Source organism: Netta rufina (genome assembly GCF_964035555.1).
Source record: "Netta rufina genome assembly, chromosome: 5".
Taxonomy (NCBI): domain Eukaryota; kingdom Metazoa; phylum Chordata; class Aves; order Anseriformes; family Anatidae; genus Netta; species Netta rufina.
The window spans coordinates 55,393,186-55,412,475 of record NC_140128.1 but is presented as its reverse complement, the minus strand read 5'-3'; the positions used below and the strand labels follow the sequence as shown (position 1 = coordinate 55,412,475).

The window sequence follows — 19,290 nt, the reverse complement described above, 5'->3', positions numbered from 1 at the left end:
ATCCCCTGGGAGTTTCACCTGAAGCGGGAAGATGGTAAAAAAAAAAGGCATGGAGATCAAGAACGAAGAACTGAGCTGGAGCTGGGGAAGGGAGGGGAAGAGAACTAAGCCTTTGGCTCTCCTCTCCGGCTCTAAAGTAGCCTGCTGCTTTTATATGGTACGTCTAGCCTCGAAGAGCAGCTCCTCTCCTCATTCCTGTGTACCAGCCCATGATCACAAGCATATTCCATCACATTCCTCACTCTCTCTATTTTGCCACCAGTCTGCTTCTCTGGAATTTTCATTCCCAGCTTTGTTACAACTAGGAAGCCCAAGGAAGAGTTTCTGCACATGGCCTATCCCTTCTGGCGTTGTCAGACTGCTCTACATAATGCTGAAGCAGCAAGAGTCAGCCCTGTCTACAGGAAGATTAAGACATTATACAAAAGTCATTTGGAAAAAAAAAAATAATTAAAAGATGCTACATTTGTTTGGTTTATTTTTCCAAGCCCTGAGTGATCCCTTGTCTCCATGAAAGCTTCATACTAGGCTTGTTTGAGCAAACACAAGGGAGACAGCTATGTTTCAAACAATTACTTTGGACAAAATAAAGCAGCACTAGTAGATTGCCCATACTATAAACTATGTTTTTCAAAATGAAACGATCCTCCAATACTGACACCGTCATCTTGGATAAATGATGCCACCCTAACTGGGTAATCAACTGAAACAAATAAAAATAGAGCCTATCACACCTTCAGTTTTTAAATCAGAAATCCTCACTGACCTCAGTGGGGCATTCTACTGAAAAGATAATGGGACACAAAATGGGCCAAAGGAAGTACTTATTAACTTTCTCATTTTTCTCCTACAGACAAGGAATCGCAAAACAGGTCATTCAAATCCAAGAGAGAAGCAGTATGCGATTTTCAGCCTGATTTCATTATTGATCAGTCAGTAAACTGAATTTATTTATACCCTATATGATGCAGCCCATAAAAAATGAAGAAAGAAGATTTTCCCCAGTTTACTACAACAATCAACTAATAGCATTTCTGTTGATTTCAGGTACACAGTATTTGACACAGCACGGTAATACAACAGTGGCACACTCCCAACCAGAGAGATGTCTTAAAGACCACTACAGCATCTTACAGGGTTCCTCAATTTGTCTGCCTGTTACAAACATAGGCCTTTGATCCTGTAACTTTGTTAAGTGACTCTCACTCATTAGGTTGAAGGCTAAATTTATTTTTCTGTATTATAAAATGTCTCTCCCTACTAGTAGAAACCATTCAGAATGCCATGCTGCATGGCGATGAGCTAGAACTCCTAGTAAAATAATTCGTGAACCCCTTCCTATTTCCTATTTGTGGCAATAATGGAGATTGTCACCACGGCCTACTCCTTTTGAATATACCTAGGCAATCCAAAAGCAGCTTGCAAAACTTGTTACATTTTTGAAAACTGTTCTTTAGTATGTTTTTTTCACAACAACTCATTTGGCTAGATTCCAGATATATCTCTCTTCTCCACTCTCCAAAGAAAGACTGACATTTATCCAAGAACAGACATCAGAATGTTAATGACTTTACACAAGGATACTGAAATCTTCATGTAGTTTTTCTCCTCCTTATAAAGCAGACACACAAAAATTAGAGGGAATCTCAGTAAGTTAGGGGGGAAAAAAACTTCACACGGAGCATATTCCAAGTCTGCTATTTTTGGTGTGCTTGCAGCCTAGATGAGTCCTAAATATCCAGTAAAACATTCTACAAAATGTCGTGGATCTAACAGACGATCTGTTGAAGCTGCAAGTACTCGGCAATGGCTCTTTTGCCTGATCTCAGAGCCCAGCATGGTCATTAATGAGATTAAGCTCTTTTTTCTTTCAGTCCTCACTCCTTCATTTTTATCTTCACAGCAAGCATTTTCATGACACAGGGGCAACGTTCCCTTTGGTTAGTGTAGTTCTTAAGTCACAGTCAGTCTAGCTCACATTCGTATTCAATAGATAAGTACAGTCGAGTCACAAATTCTCAGTCTTACTAAAATTTAAAGACTGTCAGAGCATAGAATGAATAGTCAAGTGTTTCAGATCATACAAAGCGGAGTGTTTTCAAATAAATTTGAGGTTAAAAACAGCATTTCAACTACATAAGCACATATTCTTTTCAGCTAGAGTTCTATTACATGTGGCATAAATTACAAGGCTTAAGAGATGATGTTGCTTACTTGTAATATCAACCTCAGCATTTGCAAGTGGAGGCAGGTTAGGTGAGGAAAAGGCATTGAAACTCCCAGCATCCACCTTAGTCACCCTATTTCCCCTGTACAGTTTATTATAAAAATACAGGCACACCTGCAAGACAAGTAAAGAAACAGGTCTATGAATAAGCCAGTAATTAAAAGATTCAGTAGATAAATACTGTAGTCTGTCCTTTATAAAGTGTTTTCTAAATCTTTAAAGCAACTCAGAAGCTAGTAGATGTTTACAATTCTTACCCTTTCAAAAAGAGTTGGCACATCTGTCACACATTGGTTTAAGAATTTAAGAACAAAACAAGTTAAGAACTAACTAGTTTCGTAATCCTCTCATGAGGCATAGTCCAGGAGACAGCAAATATGCCTGAGTCCACTTCAGAGACAGAGAAAAGGCACAGCATGGACTTTTAATAAGTTCATCAGTTATATCTAAATTCCGAATCCAAAATCTTAACAAAAGGCCTAGTGAAAATGTAGGATAACTTTCAAAAGAGTCACCAAGTATAAATAATTAGGTTCCTTCTGAAGTCCCTTAAAGTATGTCAACTTAAATTTGAAGGAAAACAGATACCTCAAAGTAGCTGTTAGTTATGAAGCTCTTAGCCAGTCACCTATTGCTGTGATCCCGCAAGGACTGGCTGTGTGAGCATGGCAGAAGTGAAATAAGGTACAACCTGCTCAGTTTTCTCTCAGACTTTCAGCTTGCACAGAATTGGCATCTTTAAAGGCTGGGTGCTAAAACTATAGAAATGCTTCCATGTTTATTATTTGTATCATCCTTGACACTTCAGTCTTCAAGTACTACAGCTAGAAGATATTGCCAATCAGTTCTAAAGCAACTTGAAAATTTCAAAGCAACTTTCAGTTCCAAAACTGACTTAAGTGCTTCAAATCCCACCCATTTGCAAGGGAACCTCTGATTTCAAGTCTGCAGTGAGCGACATTTCAAACCTGATAGTCTTTATAGAAGACACAGGCAAAATGGGATATTAATCCTGAGAGAACAGCATACACTGCTGTTGGCAAACCATGGAAGGGTTGGTTACCTCCGTGGAATCCATTTTTTTTTCCTTTTCAAGTGCAGTTCCTTACTGCCTACAGATATTTTGAGTATGTGTCCTAGCTAGGAGAATGTGTAAATTATGTGTCCTAGCCAGGAAGAAAGCAGCCTCTGAGACAATCTTCACAGGCAAACAGACCTCAGGAATCACGAATTGCCCAGCGAAGAGCAGCGCCCCCAGAAGGTTGGCTCGGCCGTCATTCTGCAACTCATATATAGGCACCTGAAGAACAGAAACTGAAATTAAACACTCTCCCTTCTGTAAAGCCTACACAGCAGAAAAAATAGTCCAATTTGTGAAACAGAGATACATGAATAATTTATGTAACAATGATTTATGACAAATAAAGTTTCCTTCTTCATCCAAACTATTTTAGGCTGCAGCAGATGGCGGGATTCCCCTCTGTGCTATCAGACTTCTTTAAATTAAGTGCTTAAACCTAATGTTGAGATGATTCTAGTATGACTAAGCAATTGTTTTTAAAAGGAGAGTCTGATTCAGGAAAAATATCAAGAATAGAAAGCAGGTGTACTCAGTTTACGTGACCCAGCATGGGAGAAGTGACTGTACAGAGAAAAAGCAACAGCCTCAGTTCTTGCAGAACTGCCACTATGGGCTTCAGAACGGCTCTCTTGCACCATCTTTCCTCATAGTAGACAAGAACTGAGCCAGTAGGTTATTACCAACAGAACAGGAAAAGATTAAAAACAGAAATTTGGTCTGCTGAGTGTGATAGTGATGACTTCCATGCCTTTTCAGATTGCCTCTGTATTAACAGAGTCAGAGCTCCTTTCAGCAAAAAAAAATCACATGCTCTATTGCTAGATCATAGAAGAATACAGCAAAAAGGAAAGTAAAGCACTGAATGTGATGTATGACAACTAGACTGCTCCATGTCAAGACAGTAAGTGGGAGTCTGCTCCTTTCTAGACTTTTGTATTTTGACTTCAAATAGACCACATGTGAAAGGGAAGTTATGAGATGGGGAGGGGAATTTTACAGTGTTATGTTTCATCTCTCTTTTGTGATTAGAGCTGTATTTTACACTCAAGCAAGCTATTCTAGAAAGACAACCCCTCCCCCTCAGACAATATGCAAAGGTCTGATCTCTAGCTAAGAGAATGAAAATTAATAAATCTAGTCTTTAGAGGAAAAGAAACAGACCATGTTGGTGCTCTGTGGAACAGAAATGATCAAAAATACATATATTGCTTAGAGATTATTTCACTAATTACTAAAAAAAAGAGAAATAATGCAACAATGAGTAACATAAGATGGGGTAACAACTGATGAAGTAAAAATAATAAGCTTGAGGGCTTTAAAACAAAAAACGACAACTAACAGCCAGCAGCCACCTGAGGCTGGAAAGATGCTCTTCATATAAACCGATTATTACACAATGGCCAGTGACAGGCTCTTACATCTTTCTCTGAAGCATCTGGTCCCAGCCACAATGAACTACTGGTCTGATGTGGTACAGAGTTGTAAAGTCACTAATGATAGAATTATGGGGCAGATCCTCAGCTGGTAAACGCGTCAATTCTCGCTAATTTCTATCAGCACTGCGACCACGCACCCTGGGTAGCGGCCTGCCCCACACTACTAAATTAGATAGTGATGATGAGGATACTACATAGTTTTGCATACAAAACCAGTAAATGGGGCTTTTGACTTTGACTGCAAATTAAGTCGATTACCTGTGATCCTGTCAGAACAACGGTTTTACCCAGATTCTCACACATGAAGGATAAGGCTGAAGCAGTATACGCCATTGTATCGGTGCCGTGAAGGATCACAAAACCATCGTACTTTTCATAGTGCTCCTGGAGACGGAGAGACATTTTTCATATTGTTAGAAAAATGCACTGGCATCAGCAAGTGTGGCAGAAACTGCATGACTTTCACTGATGCAAGCAACAGTATTATACTTTAAATGGTAAACTTGTAATTCCTCCTAAAGTTATCCACGTTCTCAGTTTAATTATAATTAAGGGTTAATAGGACAATAAGCACTAGAGCTAGTAATTCTAATTATGGAACAGTCAAAGTGATTCGTCTATGTATACATATTAATGCAGCATTTTTAAACCAGAAGACAGCTAATTAAGAAAAGCTTAGCAATGGCTTTAAACGGGAATGTTAACATATGCAAATTAGTCACATAGTCTGATTTCTTGTTGCTGCTTTTACTTTAGGGATTACACCATTTACAGGAACAGATTAGGCAAACCAAGGCTATCATAATGTATAGAAAAAACAGTCCGTTTAATCCGGCGGGCAGACAGGCAAATTGCCAGTGTAAGAGTGCCCTCTTCTGTTTAGAAGCCGTAATTTATCAAGTAGTATGTGACTTCCGTAGATATCAAGAGTTGAAGTGGCTTTTTACTGGTCATAGTTAAGGTACATATGCTTGCTGTTTTCTGAGAAGTCCCTTAGACTATCAGACACGTATGGATGCAAACAGGAATTTTATAATTATTTTAATCTACATACAATTCCACAGAGGAAGCTTTTTCTTAATGCATTGTACTGTTTGTCACAGAAAGGCTCAGGTTGGAAGGGACCTTAAAGATCATGTAGTTCCTACCCCACTGCCATAGGCAAGGATGCCACTCACTAGATCGATCAGGTTGCACCTTCATAGCATAAAGTCACCTACTGCCTTTCAGAAGAAAAAAGAATTGTTTCCTCTATTTCAAGAATGATGCACGTAGTGATCACTTTAGTGAGAGACACTGACACCTTTAATGTAATTTGGTCACATGGACTGGTACATAAAAGTGTGATCAAATCGAAGAAGTGCCAGCAGGGGGGAAAGTTTGTTTGTTTGTTTCCATAGAATTAAATGAGATTTCTTTTTAATTCGTTTTATATTAGGCACACGCACTTGACATCTCCTGATAACAGTCACCTCCAAATCCACCTGCACACTTCCAGTTGTCCTTTTGCCATTTCTTCACTAGTACTCAACCCTGCATATTGCTATCTACTGAAAGTTTCAGTGGAGTTCTGATTATTTCTCACCAGTCAGCCAGCAGAATAACAGCCAGTGTTGCCAGATTCTTCTGTAGGCCAAACGACACTGTGATGCGAAAAGTTTGCTGCAGTATTCACCAATGCAGCAACAAAATAAGCAATTTCAGGGGCTAAGAGCACAGAAATAGACATTTGTCCTAACTCAATCAAGACACTTCACAAATCTTGTCAGCCTTACGAACCTTATTAAATGATAAAGAACATAGCTTGGTGTAAGCTTCATAATATAAAAGATCTGCTTGGCAATTAAGGAGAAAGCCCACAGAAACATCTTAAAATGCTTCAGTCTGACAAGTCTCCAGCACATTACAGCTGTGCCAAGCGTTCACAAACTCAGTGAACACAAAGTGGCAGTGTCTATACACAAACTGGATAGTTGACGATTTTTTTTTTCCCTTCTCAGCACTTTTCAGTAGGATTACATGTACTAGATGCATACATACAGAGAAGCCAGATTCTGTGTACAAGAAAGAAGCATTTTTTTTTTTGAGATAAGAAGTTGTAATAAAACTAATATGCTGTTTTTGAAGAAAAGTAAGCTTTCTCCTGTTCAGCATGGCATTCCCCTCTTTGTGTTACCCTGCTTTCGGCCCTAGACTTTCACCAGCTGCATCCCTGCTCCATTCTAGAGGCTCCACACCCAGGCATTAGCTCTGTCTCTTTCTCTGCCCTGGCAATATGCATTCCATAGCAGGAGCATCATCCCCAGTTTGGTGGTTTCAGGATTAAAGGACCTGAAGGTGAAAGACTGTTACATAATCTTCAGCAGCATTCCCAGCATTATTACACTGTCCATGTAAATTGGTACAGCTTGGTTTAAGGAGATTTACTCTACAAAGCCCACTATTGCAGAGCAAGCAGGAGTGGAAGAGCAGTATCTTACTAGGCCCATGATTATTTATTTATAACAGCTATGTATGAATTTCTGGTGTGAAGTATTCAAAATGTTTCATATTTCTACTTTCCAAAAAGCACATAGTTAAACTCAGAAATGGGAACAGGAGCAAAGAAATGCTGATTTTTAATCTAGAGGAGGATGTAATGAGTTTATCTATAAATACAGAAATATCTAGGACATTAAACATTTCACAGTGTGTGGAAGCTAACCATGATGACATTTTTTTCTATCAACTGCAAAGCCAAAGCTAATCAAGTCAGTCTGTGTCCAGAGTAAGAAAGGTATAAACATGAAATTATTTTTCATGCTAATAGCCAACCATTGCACTGTTAGAACATTAAGCTGCATAACTGACAAAACTTTCTGCTAAGCCACCTACCCCTGAGGATTTTATTTGACAGTTTTGGACAGTGAATTTTAGCCAACATTTTAGAACATCCCAATCTACATATCACATACCATATTTGATCACGGCTGCATTTTTTTTTACTTATTCTTTTACAGAATTATGACATGGCTTATCATTGCAAGAACCATAACTTTAATGAGTCTGCAACATTTTCAAAAGGAAAAAAAGTTTGCAAGCCTTGAAAGTGCAATCCTTGTTACTTTGCAAGTAACTAAGAAAGATGCATAGCATTTAAACTTATACAAATACTTAGGTATAGCATTCCTCCACTGTTACCCCTTGCTAAGTACACTGAATATACTACTGTTTTTGTTTAAGCAACAAATGAAATCTTATCCCACACTTCAGTACCTCAAGTTTCTTTGCAATTTTGGCCCAATCCTCTGGCGTCATGTTCGAAGAATCAAGTAGTGGTGACAGCTCCAGAATTGTGTAGAAGATTCTTTTGTTTTGCTTAGAGAGACTGTGGAGAAAGACAATTGGGGGAAAAAAATAACTCTTAGAGCTAATACCAGCTCATCACTTCTGATTTTTTTTCACTAAATCAATAGTTCTGTTCTGAATCCAACCCCCTAAAGTCTATGGAAAAAAAAAATAAAACTCTTACATTCGAAACATTAAGTTCCAAGTTTAGAAGTTCATGACTTGATGTGGTTTAAAGCACAAATGCTTTAATCTACTAAACTTAGAATTCAGGAGGCAGGGGAGAGGTTGGCAAAACCTAAGGCAGAAATAACCCATACTCACTTTGTTTAAGTTTGGAACTGAGTTCTACCAAAGTTGATACCAAGACTTAAGGTTTAAAAACGCTTCATAAGCTACTGAGAGGAATCTGTAAAGCTCCCAAGATATATAGGGGGTCAACAAAAGAATGGCAGATTTTTTTAATGCTTTGATAACTATAAATTCCCTAGCATAAAAGGCATCTTCTCTTCAGAGTCTTAAGACTGACCTTCATTTCTAAGGCCTTTAGAAAGCCCACTCTTCTCGGTTTCTAGAAAAGATTCTCTCTTGGTTAGCCACCAATACCTTCAAGTTAACTATGGCCAAATGGCCCAGTAAAAGTTGTCTTGTCTTTTCTAGTTAGAGGCTAACTTCGTAAAGCCCCAGACCTAGCCTACTAGACCTATTAACACCTTGCTCTGGAAGTTTCCTGTTTGAGCTGAAACTTGGTACCAGATGTGGAGTTGAAGCATGTAATAATATGGAAGATCTTAAAATATTGGCATAGATTGGAAACAGAGACCCAGGTCTGTAAAACAGAACAAAACCCACAGCTCACGGGCAATCAGCTATTGACAACTGAACAAGCACAACCTTGATAGCTGGGAAAGGTTACTCTCAGTACAATGCAGACAATACAAAGCAACTATGCAAGAAAAAGAAAAAACAAAAACAAAAACAATATCATGTTGTACCCATGAGGCTGAGGAATATAACATCTCATAGCATGTAGCTCAGCAAGAGACCAAAGATAAAGAACTGTCTAGACACTCTAATATCTTACAAAGTGCAAAACCCAACTTTAGAGGGGAATTTTCAATATCAAATGAGATGATGGCTCTGGAATCACTGTGGGATGGTCATAGCTGTCTGCTTTCCCTACCTCCAAGGACCACTGGTCTCCTTTACCCTGCTTGAAATCTGACTCTTCAAAGGCCTTTGAACTGCCAGCCAAATGGACTCCATACAGAGCATGTGTTTTACCCCGCAAAATATGCCCATTTCTCCACTCTAACTTTCTAACCCCTCAAGTATAGTCACCTGCATAGAAACTGAACTTTGCTAGTTAAGACTTTGGGCTAAAGGAAAAAAAAAAAAAAAAAAAAGAAAAAAAAAAAAAAGAATCCTACTACTATTTTCTGCTACCTTTCTGAAGATTCGAAAAGAACAGAATATCCAATATTTTCACCCATTCTTAAATTAGCATTTTAAAGGAAATTCTCAGACTAGTAGTGCAGGAACCTTTGCTACAGTAAGACTAAGACTCGTGTCACTGAAATTAACTTTAAATCATATGGTCTATTACAAGGTTCAAGTCACAAGGAATATAAAACATTTTAAGAATGCTGAGACACAGACATTTACTTAATAGTTGGAATATATTCCTATGTAGCAATGCAGTTGCAAACAAGCAGCTAACAAACAAGAACTAGTAGCAGGCCAGCTCTGCCCTTCCTTTTTACTTTCTCTTCCAAGCAAAGCCACCCAGGAACATGGTTAATAGCATTGCTTTCAGAGCATTCTCAATGCTTTTCCACTGCCTGAGGATGATGGAAAGTTTGCTGCCAGCTGTAATTGTGACAAACACTTCAACATTTACTTCCTTCCACTGCAAGACAGTCAAAGGCTATAGCAAAGACCAGGAGACTCCAAGATGTATGGATGTGTACAACAAAGTTCCTGAGCAATGTGTTGAGAGCAGAGTTGATTACCTTCCCTCTTCAACTTGCCATTCTTGTATGTATGTGTGACAATGTAAAAAATCACCTTATAAAATCTGCACAACCACTCCTCTTATAAGGCCTGTGTGAGAGCTGCTTACAGCAGAAGTAGCATTTAAACTCTGTGTGTTTTTTATTCTAAAGGAACTAACATACTGTAGCTAAGTTGCTAGTTTTCATACAACAAATTGCCTTGTTAGATAACACATTTACACACACTACCTAAGAGTAACTTTGGAAGTCAGTGGAAAATCAATGAAAAGAAAGCTCCCCCAGGGACAAGCTCTTCAAATAAAATACAACATACCAAAAATGAGACCAGCTTAGTCTCCTGCTTTTGATCTCTCCCTCTAAGAAAAAAAGATCATTAGATTATATCTTTGCTCATTACAGGGAGGTTTTTAAATGGGTATACAAAGTTCACAAAATACTCCCATTTTCTCTCCTCAGAAACTTGCCTTATTTCTCAACTGCCTAGTTAAAATATCACCCAACTAGCACAAAAGAGAAAATGGCAAATTGCCATGACTGACCTCCATAAATGGCACGCAGTAGTGCCAGAAAAAGAACAGGATTTTTTTTAAGTTCAGTTCTTGATCTGAATGATTGTTTCAAGGTTTTCTGCTCCTCATGGAGAACATACACCAGGAGAAGTGTATTTAGGAGTCAAATGTGTATATTAGTGCAGTTTTGTTACATTTTAAATCCCCTAAATATTTAACAGTTATTCAGTTATAACACAGCATTGTAACAGTTCCAGTTTTTCTTTTGTATAGCCATCATATTTAACATAAACTGTATAGTCACATCAATATTATTGCACTAGAAGTCCTTTTTTTTCCTTCACCCCGTTCCCGCCACCTGACTTTTAAGTAGGTACTTTTAAAAGCTTAACACAGAGACCTCAAGACAAAATAGAAAGAAATTAATAAACCTTGTATTTTGTTTGTATGTCCTGATTTTCTCCTTTAAGATTAAAGAATATCCATTTTCACTCTTTTAACAAAACAGCAACAGTCCCATTTATTTTTGAACAATTGTAAAATAATCCTTTGTGTGAAGTTAACATGTTTACAGGGGTAGTCATTCATCACAGCTGGGGAATATCTCAAATTAGCATACTGCCCTCTAAATAAAACCTATAAGCTTATTAATCATAGCCCAACAGTTAAGAAGCAATGCAGATTAATTATAAACCCATCACTTATTATCATAATGTTGCATAAATTTGGGAAGGACAAACAGCTTTTAGGGTTTTTAGAAAACCAGAAGGCCTGCGGAATTAAAGTATGAGGCCTACTCATGGATGAATTAATTTGATGCTACTTTTTCAGACATGCTGAAGATAACTCACACAGAGCTTTATTACCAGTTTTCTTAGTTGCTCTAGAATATTTGTGTGCTTGCACAGTAACAAATAAACACCAAAACCTGGAAAAAATACAGAACTAAGCTGCACAGAAGGTTTGCTTGCTGCCAAATTTATAAGTTATTTCTCAAGTAGTTGTATGACACCTCATTGCAAATGTATAAAAACAGACATTTTCTATAATAAAAGACAGGGTAGGAGGCCTTTTCTGTTTAAGTCAACGTAAGCATTTTTGCTAATCTAATAATGGATTCTTCAAATCAAATGTGTGGAGATATATTTACTTGAAAATTAACACAACACTTCCTAACCCTCCCTCTCCCCAAGGAAAAGGTACTTACGGGAGCACCAATGTGTTTTCAGGAAATTCATGGAACTTGTCAAGTTTTGTTTCTCGGGCATGTGCTTCGTCATGCAGCATTGGCATTGTCTTCAAGCTGCTCACTAACTTATTGGCCTCTGGAGCAAGTCCTTAAAAATAAAGAATAGAAGAAATAAATAAAGGAGCAGGGACAGAAGGAAGGGAGTGGCACAATAAGGAGGGAAGAAATCAGGTTATGCAGATGTTTGCCTGCCCTTCCACATGAAATTTAAACTGTCTATTGCCAGTTAAAAAATGTGAAAGCAATATAATCAATACATCTCTGTGCAGTTATTCCTTTCATGGCTTTAAGTAAATAAAACCTTCATTTAGGAGAAATAACATTACTAATCTCCTCCATATCAAATATTTATGTGTTACCTATTTGAAATTGATGTTTGTGCAGAAATACCGATAGCAAAAAGTTACAAATCTCTTACATTTGCCGCAGCTATTCCCTATCCAGTGGCAGGGTATTTACAAAACCCTGAACATTATTTTGTACTAGGAAGCTGTGATATTTTTGCCTAAGCCTCTTAGCTTACAGATGTGTTGACACAAGCAGCAAGCTACTGGCATGACTCTACTGGAAAGCTGCACATTATGTCTCACTGTCAACAGCACTAGTATTTGCATAGAGGGGAAAAAATAAAACAGAAAGCTAAAACAAAACCCCAGGAGGTATTGGGTATTGACGGATACAGACAAAGATCAGTATTTATAAAAACAGAGAAACCTTAGCTTCCCAGAAGGGTCTTAAGTGCTAAGTTCTCTATCCCTCTGTCTGGGACAGGTGCTCTCCACCAGCAGGTTTAGGACTGAATACCGTAGTTGACAACAGGCAGAGGAGGTGCATAAATAGCTGAAGAAAAGTAGGTGGAAGCATGGACGCATCTTAATCTCTGTTCAGGAGCTCCTGATGTTGTCTTCTGCTCTGTGGCAGTAGCTCTGAAGATGGCTGGGGCTGAAATCAGCCTAAATCCATTCAGGGTTTGCTGGATCTGCAGGTGTTCTGGCTGCAAATGGCTATTTGAAACAGAAGCCACATGCTGCTCTCTGATAGACAGAGAGGCACCTAAATTTTTCATGTTACAATTAGTATCACAGAACCGTGTTCCTTTGTGAACCTAACTCGTGACTGCTCTGATATTGATAGGATAAACAACATCTTTGCATTTTAGCTCCTGGGGTTAGCTGGGAAAAAAAAGAGGGATGTTCATTTATAGTCTAAATTTTGTGGGGCAGAACTTTGTATATCTCAGGCTTTAGTAACCCTCATGTCTTTAAGTGACAATAGTACATCACAAGTTTCTGGATCAGTAATATTCCAATTAGATTATAATAATTCAATTATGATGTTATATTGTAGTGCTCCAGGTATTTTTTCATTTGCCGTTACTTTTCCTTCACCTGAGCCAAGAACTCTCCCAGGATCCTGCTTGATGCAGGACAACCAAAGCTCTAGGGTCCACAGTCCTAAGTCACCCTATTTTTCTTACATCTGACTTTCTGAGACACGCTTCATTCAGGTAGTTTCCACCAAAGGCATTTCTCTCCAACTTCAAGATTCCACTGGCACTACTGTCCCGCTCTGTTTAATCTCAGCGACTGCTTTATGCCACCTGTTCAGACAGCAAACAAATTCTTCAACCTCATTATTCAGCTTTTCTAATCATTCATAATTTGAGACTAGGTAATTCTCGTCTACTGCCTAGTTCTTCCATCTGCTTAAACATGATTGTCACACAAGTTCACATCTATTTTTGTTTGTTTCACCTTCAAACAACAGGTTTGTTATTTAAAATACTCCAAAATATGGAGAAACAGTTGTAGCATTAGCTAAAGTGCACGCACGGCTGCTTTACTTGGGGTCTGTTTACTTTCCCAAGTGATGGAAAATCCTTAAGAACTCCTCAATTTCTTTCCTGGCTTGCCCTATATGAAGCAGCGAGCCTTTTCATAGCCAGCTTCCTCACAGAATGGCAACAGCCCTTGAGTGGCTTGGGTTGGATTCCTGACGGAACACTTTGTTTTACAAAATATACTTAACATGCTTTACGCTTTGGATGTTTTGTTCCTTCACTTCTAATCCCTGCTTATTCCTATTAAAGATGTTCCTAGCTTATTCACCAATGGTCGCTGCACTTGGACGCAGAGTCATTCTGGCTCTGAAGCGCAGCCCACACAGTTTCACAGTGTTTTCTGTGTGTTTCCTGATCATTTTTCTGTTTGGCCAATACTTGTCTTGCTCAGAATATCGACAGTGGATTAGATGGTTTAGTTTTTGGTATTTGCCCTAAGAAGTGGAAGCTGATGTATGTTAACATTCTTAAGTCCTTTCCCTATTAATGACTGTTCCTCATCTCTTCTCTTAATCACAGATCTGACCCCATTTTTCTGTACCTGCTTGCACTGTACTTAAACCTTTTTTTAAGACATTCTTCAAATGGATCCAAGACATCCCACTTACAACCTACAAAGTCCCCTAGATGCGTCCATGTTTAACGGTGGTTTCTGCTTCAAGAAGCAAAGGCAGGGGAACTCAAATGCAACTGTTTTAAGAACACTTCCACTTTATTAGGCATGGAAAACATCTTCCATGAGCCAAACTCATTAACCAAGTATTTGAAGCAACCTTACCCTTGCAGAGAAGAAGCAGGATGTGCATTTTTTCCAAGTACCTCTCATCAGCTTCTGTCCTTCCCTCTCTAGCTGGCCCAGCCTTGCATCACAAAGCAGATGCAAGGAGGCAGAACAGCAAACACCTACCTGTGGCTGAGGAGAATAAGCATGGTTCTGTCTGCCACCAAGGACTCTGCTATTCACTCCATTATTAGAGATAATACAGCTGTAGCTACTTACTGATCAAGATATCCTGCAGCCCGTGCTGCAGCAGAGAATGGGGAGCTGAAAAATTCTGATCCAACTGTGTCTGTGCAGCTCTGCATGCAAGAAGCCACAGCAGTTAGGGGAAAGAAGTGTACTGTACTTCAGATTACAGGGCATCACCCCCAAAGCCTAACAAATTCTCTGTCTGGAGGCACACAAAGGACTTCACCAAACCAGTTTTATTCCTATGGGAATATCAAGACAAAGAGCATATGAATCTACGGTGATAGATCCCCAAAGCAGTGACGTCTATAAAACATGCTTTGTAAAGTCAGAGCAGCAGAGTGTTCTCCAACAAATTTATTTTATTTAATTTTTATTATGCAGTGCCAGGCACTTTCAGAAGCAATGTAAAGGTTTCAAAGCAAAGGTTTCACTTAGAAAAGCGTTGCATACTGCCCATTTGGACAACAGCAGTCAGTCCTTTGGCAGTCTCCTATGTCTAGAAAAGACGTAATTAATTGAGAGACTATTCCACGCAATCCTAAAGGGATTTAGCTTAGCTCTACTTGTTTTTTGGGGTATTTTTCCCCCCTCACTATTTCAGGTAAAAGCTATGAAGCAGAGCCCACACATGAGCCTGAAGAAAACACCTTTCTGAAGGTGTTAATGCAGGGATTAGTGTCACAATAACCTCGCTAAGATTCTTTCTGAACTAAACTATTGATAACCCAAAAGAAGCCATTGTAGGAGAAAGGCAGTAGAATGAAGAAATTTAAAACATGCACTGAAAGGGCTTATTTGACAGCAAAACACGAATGCTGGGAGAGTCTGCAAATGAGCTGTCACCTCACTGAAACAGAAAGAGACCACCTATTGCCTGATAAAGACTCCTGCAGAGGTAGGCTCTAGACGTACAGTAAGTTCAAAAACTCCAAGACATGTCAGACGTCTTCTCCAGCAAGTGGAAAGAAAAGCTTGTAAGCCTAGATGGAAATTAGTTAGGTAGAATCAGCTTGCATCCTACAGTTCGAGCAGTTGCAGCTATAAAAGGTTTCATGGTGCTTGAGGAAGCCACTCCTGTTTACCTTGCTTGAAATAAAACACTTACAGTTTAAGGTATGGCTGTAAACAGGTGCTTTCTGTCCATTGGTTAATAAAAGAAACAAGCATTGCTTTTTATTTATTTATTTAACTTTTTAAGCACGCTGCCTTTCCCAGGCCCTTTCACTGGTTTCTGCCTGGACACTAAGGACTGCCAAATATTCTTAAAGAGGTACTCCAGCTGCTCTGCTGCTCGATCTGTGTACAAAAAGCAGGGTGAAAACCTCATCAGGATGTAGCCAGTCATTGGATCATAACTGCTACGTTGTTTGCACATGCTTTAATGATTGACACTCGTTAAGCAAAATCAAAAAAGTACACAAGATCAGAAGAGGTTATGGAGGTTGTTTATAAAAGAACAAGACGTCATTTTTATTTTCTTTAAAAGAAGTTTGGGGAACAGACAATTGAAGTAGGGAGTGATTTCAGTGTATGCAACACAGACAGAGGAAAGTGATTACATGTCATCTGAATTGCATACATTTTTCTTTGAATTGGCATACTTCAGGCTCGTTTGATAGGTTAAATGCAATTAGACATAAAAAAAAAAAAAAAAAAAAAAAAACAAAGCAGAACAACCCTTTAACACATCTTCTGTACAATAAAGATCAGCCAACCACCATCTTCTAAGGCAGGATATGCATTAGAAACAAATTTAGTGTACAAAACTCTGAGGTGAAGCCCGAAGTGTTTTAGTCCTATAAATGAGTAACCAAAATGTTATTTCAACCAAGGGTTTGAAATTCTGTAGCAGGTTAGAGAAGCACCCTCATTTCTGAAACTAGAAACTTACAGACTCTGTAAGCCCCGGGATGCTCCACTGCCTATGAAGTAAAGAAGAAAACTGAATGGATGTTCACCTAAATCAAACTGCTTTCATTCTCGCTACCCTCATCTCTCCCAACTATACATCACCCCCTTTCCCTTTATGCCATTGCTGGTAAATACGCAGCCCTGCAGGAAGTCAGATATGGCCAAAAGCTGTTCTTTTCCCCAGACATGTCACTGAGCTGATGCTCCTGGTATCCCTTGGGATCTGTGCCTGCTGAGTATGGTTGTAGCAGCACTTAGATGGCACTTTTGGGGCTGGAGGGGTTGTTAGGTGAATTCATGCACCTGCCCATTTATATTTAGGGGCACCTGAAAATATAAAGCATGTACTTATGAAGCTTTCAGTTAAAATCCTGGCAATATGTCAATCAAGACATCTCAGGCTTCAGTTTGGGATTCAAGCACTTCTCAGCTGTGGGAGGGGAGCTGGCATGCCTAACCTTTTCTTCAACTAAAGTCTCAGTCTGCCTCAGTGAGGTAAAGCCCAACCCTCCAATGATTTCTTGAAGGAAATCAAGAGCTGGAAGGAGAGCAGCAGGAGCCTGCCCGGGGGCAGTAAGCACAGATGCTGTGCCTGATCTTTCTTGGCGTGACACTTGGCAGGATGATGCTGGCTGCCACACTCGCATCAGCTGCGTGTTTCAGGTCACCACTTGAAAATCCTTGGCGTGGCTGCCACCCACGAGAGGCCACGCTCTTCCTGGTAGGAATGCGAGGCACATGCTCACCAGACAGCCTGGGACGGTTACTCTCCTGGGACTAAAAAAGGGCCGTGTGCCTAGTAAAATCACATTGGTTTCATTTTCAGTGCATGAAGGGAGGGGGAAGAGAAAGGGCTGGTGCTTCAGGAGACACGCTGCTCTCTGCCACAACCTGCTGTAACCAGCTGCCTGTCAGGACACCTACCAGCCGGGCTGCCGAAACAACCCGCTGATAGGAAGACGGGACTAGCAGGAGGAGAACATCCTTCTGATGCTGCTCTGAGCAGCTACGAGAAAACACGGGATGCTGAACTATAACGCATGCCAGGAAGAGCGGCTGAAAGCAAGGTTTTAGTTACAAAAGCGGCAGCCTCATTGCACCCAAAGGGGCAGCTGGGGCACCCCACCGAGCCCGGCTGGTTCCACCACACACCCCAAAACCTCCATCCCTTCCTGGGGGGCTGCACCCAGCGACCTCCCCGGTACCCGGGGCTCCACCGCCCCGCTCCCCCCCCAGCCCCCTCACCCTTGTCGTCCTGCACCATGCCGATGGTGCCGCCCGTGTTGATGACCAGCACCCGCGCCTCGCTGGAGGCCTTACAGCCGCCGGCGGGGCTCGGGGTGCGCTCCTGGGGCTGGGGGGCGGTCAGGGCTTTGCCTAGGGTTCGCTGCATCCCGGCTGCGAGGAACCGCTACCTCCCCGGCCGGCCACAAGCGGAGTTATAGGGCGGTGCGGGGGCCGCCCCTTCCCGCCCCCGGCGGCCGGGGTGGGGCGTGCGGGGAGGCGGGGAGAGCCCCGCTGAGGGGACGGGAGGGCGGCTGTGGGGCCGCGCCGGGCTCTGAGGGGATGTGGGGACGGGGCAGGGTGCTGGGGGTTACCCCCGCGGGGAGGAGCCTGGGTCCTCCCCTTCTCTGTACACCTTCAGTTTCAAAGAATAGTTAGCATCGTGAAACAACTCCAAGATCATCTGATCCAAACATCCCTTTACTACCAATGTCACCCACTAAACCGTGTCCCTAAGCACCACGTCCAACCTCTCCTTGAACACCCCAAAGAATGGTGACTCCACCACCTCCCTGGGCAACCCATCCCAGTGCCTGACTGCTCTTGCTAAGAAGAAATGGTTCCTCATTTCCAACCTGAACCTCCACTGGCACAACTTCAGGCCATTCCCTCTGGTCCTATCACTAGTTACCTGTGAGAAGAGGCCGACCCCCAGCTCCCCACACCTTCCTTTCAGGCAGCTGTAGAGAGCAATGAGCTCTCCCCTGAGCCTCCTCTTCTCCAGACTAAACAACCCCAGTTCCCTCAGATGCTTCTCACAGGACTTGTGCTCCAGGCCCCTCACCAGTTTTAGAGCCCCTCTCTGGACACATCCTTCTTGTACTGAGGGGCCCAAAACTGAACACAGTACTCAAGCTGCAGCCTCACCAGAGCAGAGTACAGTGGAACAAACACCTCCCTGGTCCTGCTGGCTACACTATTCCTGACACAAGCCAGGACATCATTGGCCTTCTTGGCCACCTGGGCACACTGCTGGCTCATGTCCAGGTGAGCATCAACCAGCACCCCCAGATCCTTTTCCTCTACACAGGTTTCCAGCCACTCTGCCCCAAGCCTGTAGGGCTGCATGGGGTTGTTGTGGCCAAAGTGCAGGACCCGGCCCTTAGCCATGTTGAACCTCATCCCACTGACCTCTGCCCATCGACCCATCCTGTCCATGTCCCTCTGCAGGGCCTTCCTACCCCCCAGCAGACCAACACTACCTCCAAACTTGATGTCGTCTACAAACTTAGATGGTGCACTCAATTCCCTCATCCAAATCATCAATAAAGATATTACTGATACATGTATCTTAGGACAAACAAAGAGAGTCTGGGACCATACTGCCTGGTAATGACTTCATTAAAGATAAGGGTTATTTGGAATGGTCTCCATGGACCACAATAAGAGCAGTAGAACAAGTAACATATCAGAAGCCTGGAAAACCACAGCCTTTCCA

The 19,290-nt window shown here is 41.1% G+C and overlaps 1 protein-coding gene across 1 annotated transcript in view; it reads right to left on the bottom strand.

The window, feature by feature from the left end:
- Positions 1-17,961, bottom strand: part of ASPG (asparaginase) — a gene marked incomplete at its 5' end in the record, with an annotated part of 44,964 nt that extends 27,003 nt beyond the window's left edge. The window contains 6 exons of the mRNA XM_084288004.1: positions 2,215-2,341; positions 3,444-3,527; positions 5,003-5,128; positions 8,000-8,111; positions 11,803-11,932; positions 17,814-17,961. Of these exons, the coding sequence (XP_084144130.1) occupies positions 2,215-2,341; positions 3,444-3,527; positions 5,003-5,128; positions 8,000-8,111; positions 11,803-11,932; positions 17,814-17,961 (727 nt within the window). The remainder of the gene's footprint in view (positions 1-2,214; positions 2,342-3,443; positions 3,528-5,002; positions 5,129-7,999; positions 8,112-11,802; positions 11,933-17,813) is intronic.
- Between the last annotated feature and the right edge of the window lie 1,329 nt (positions 17,962-19,290).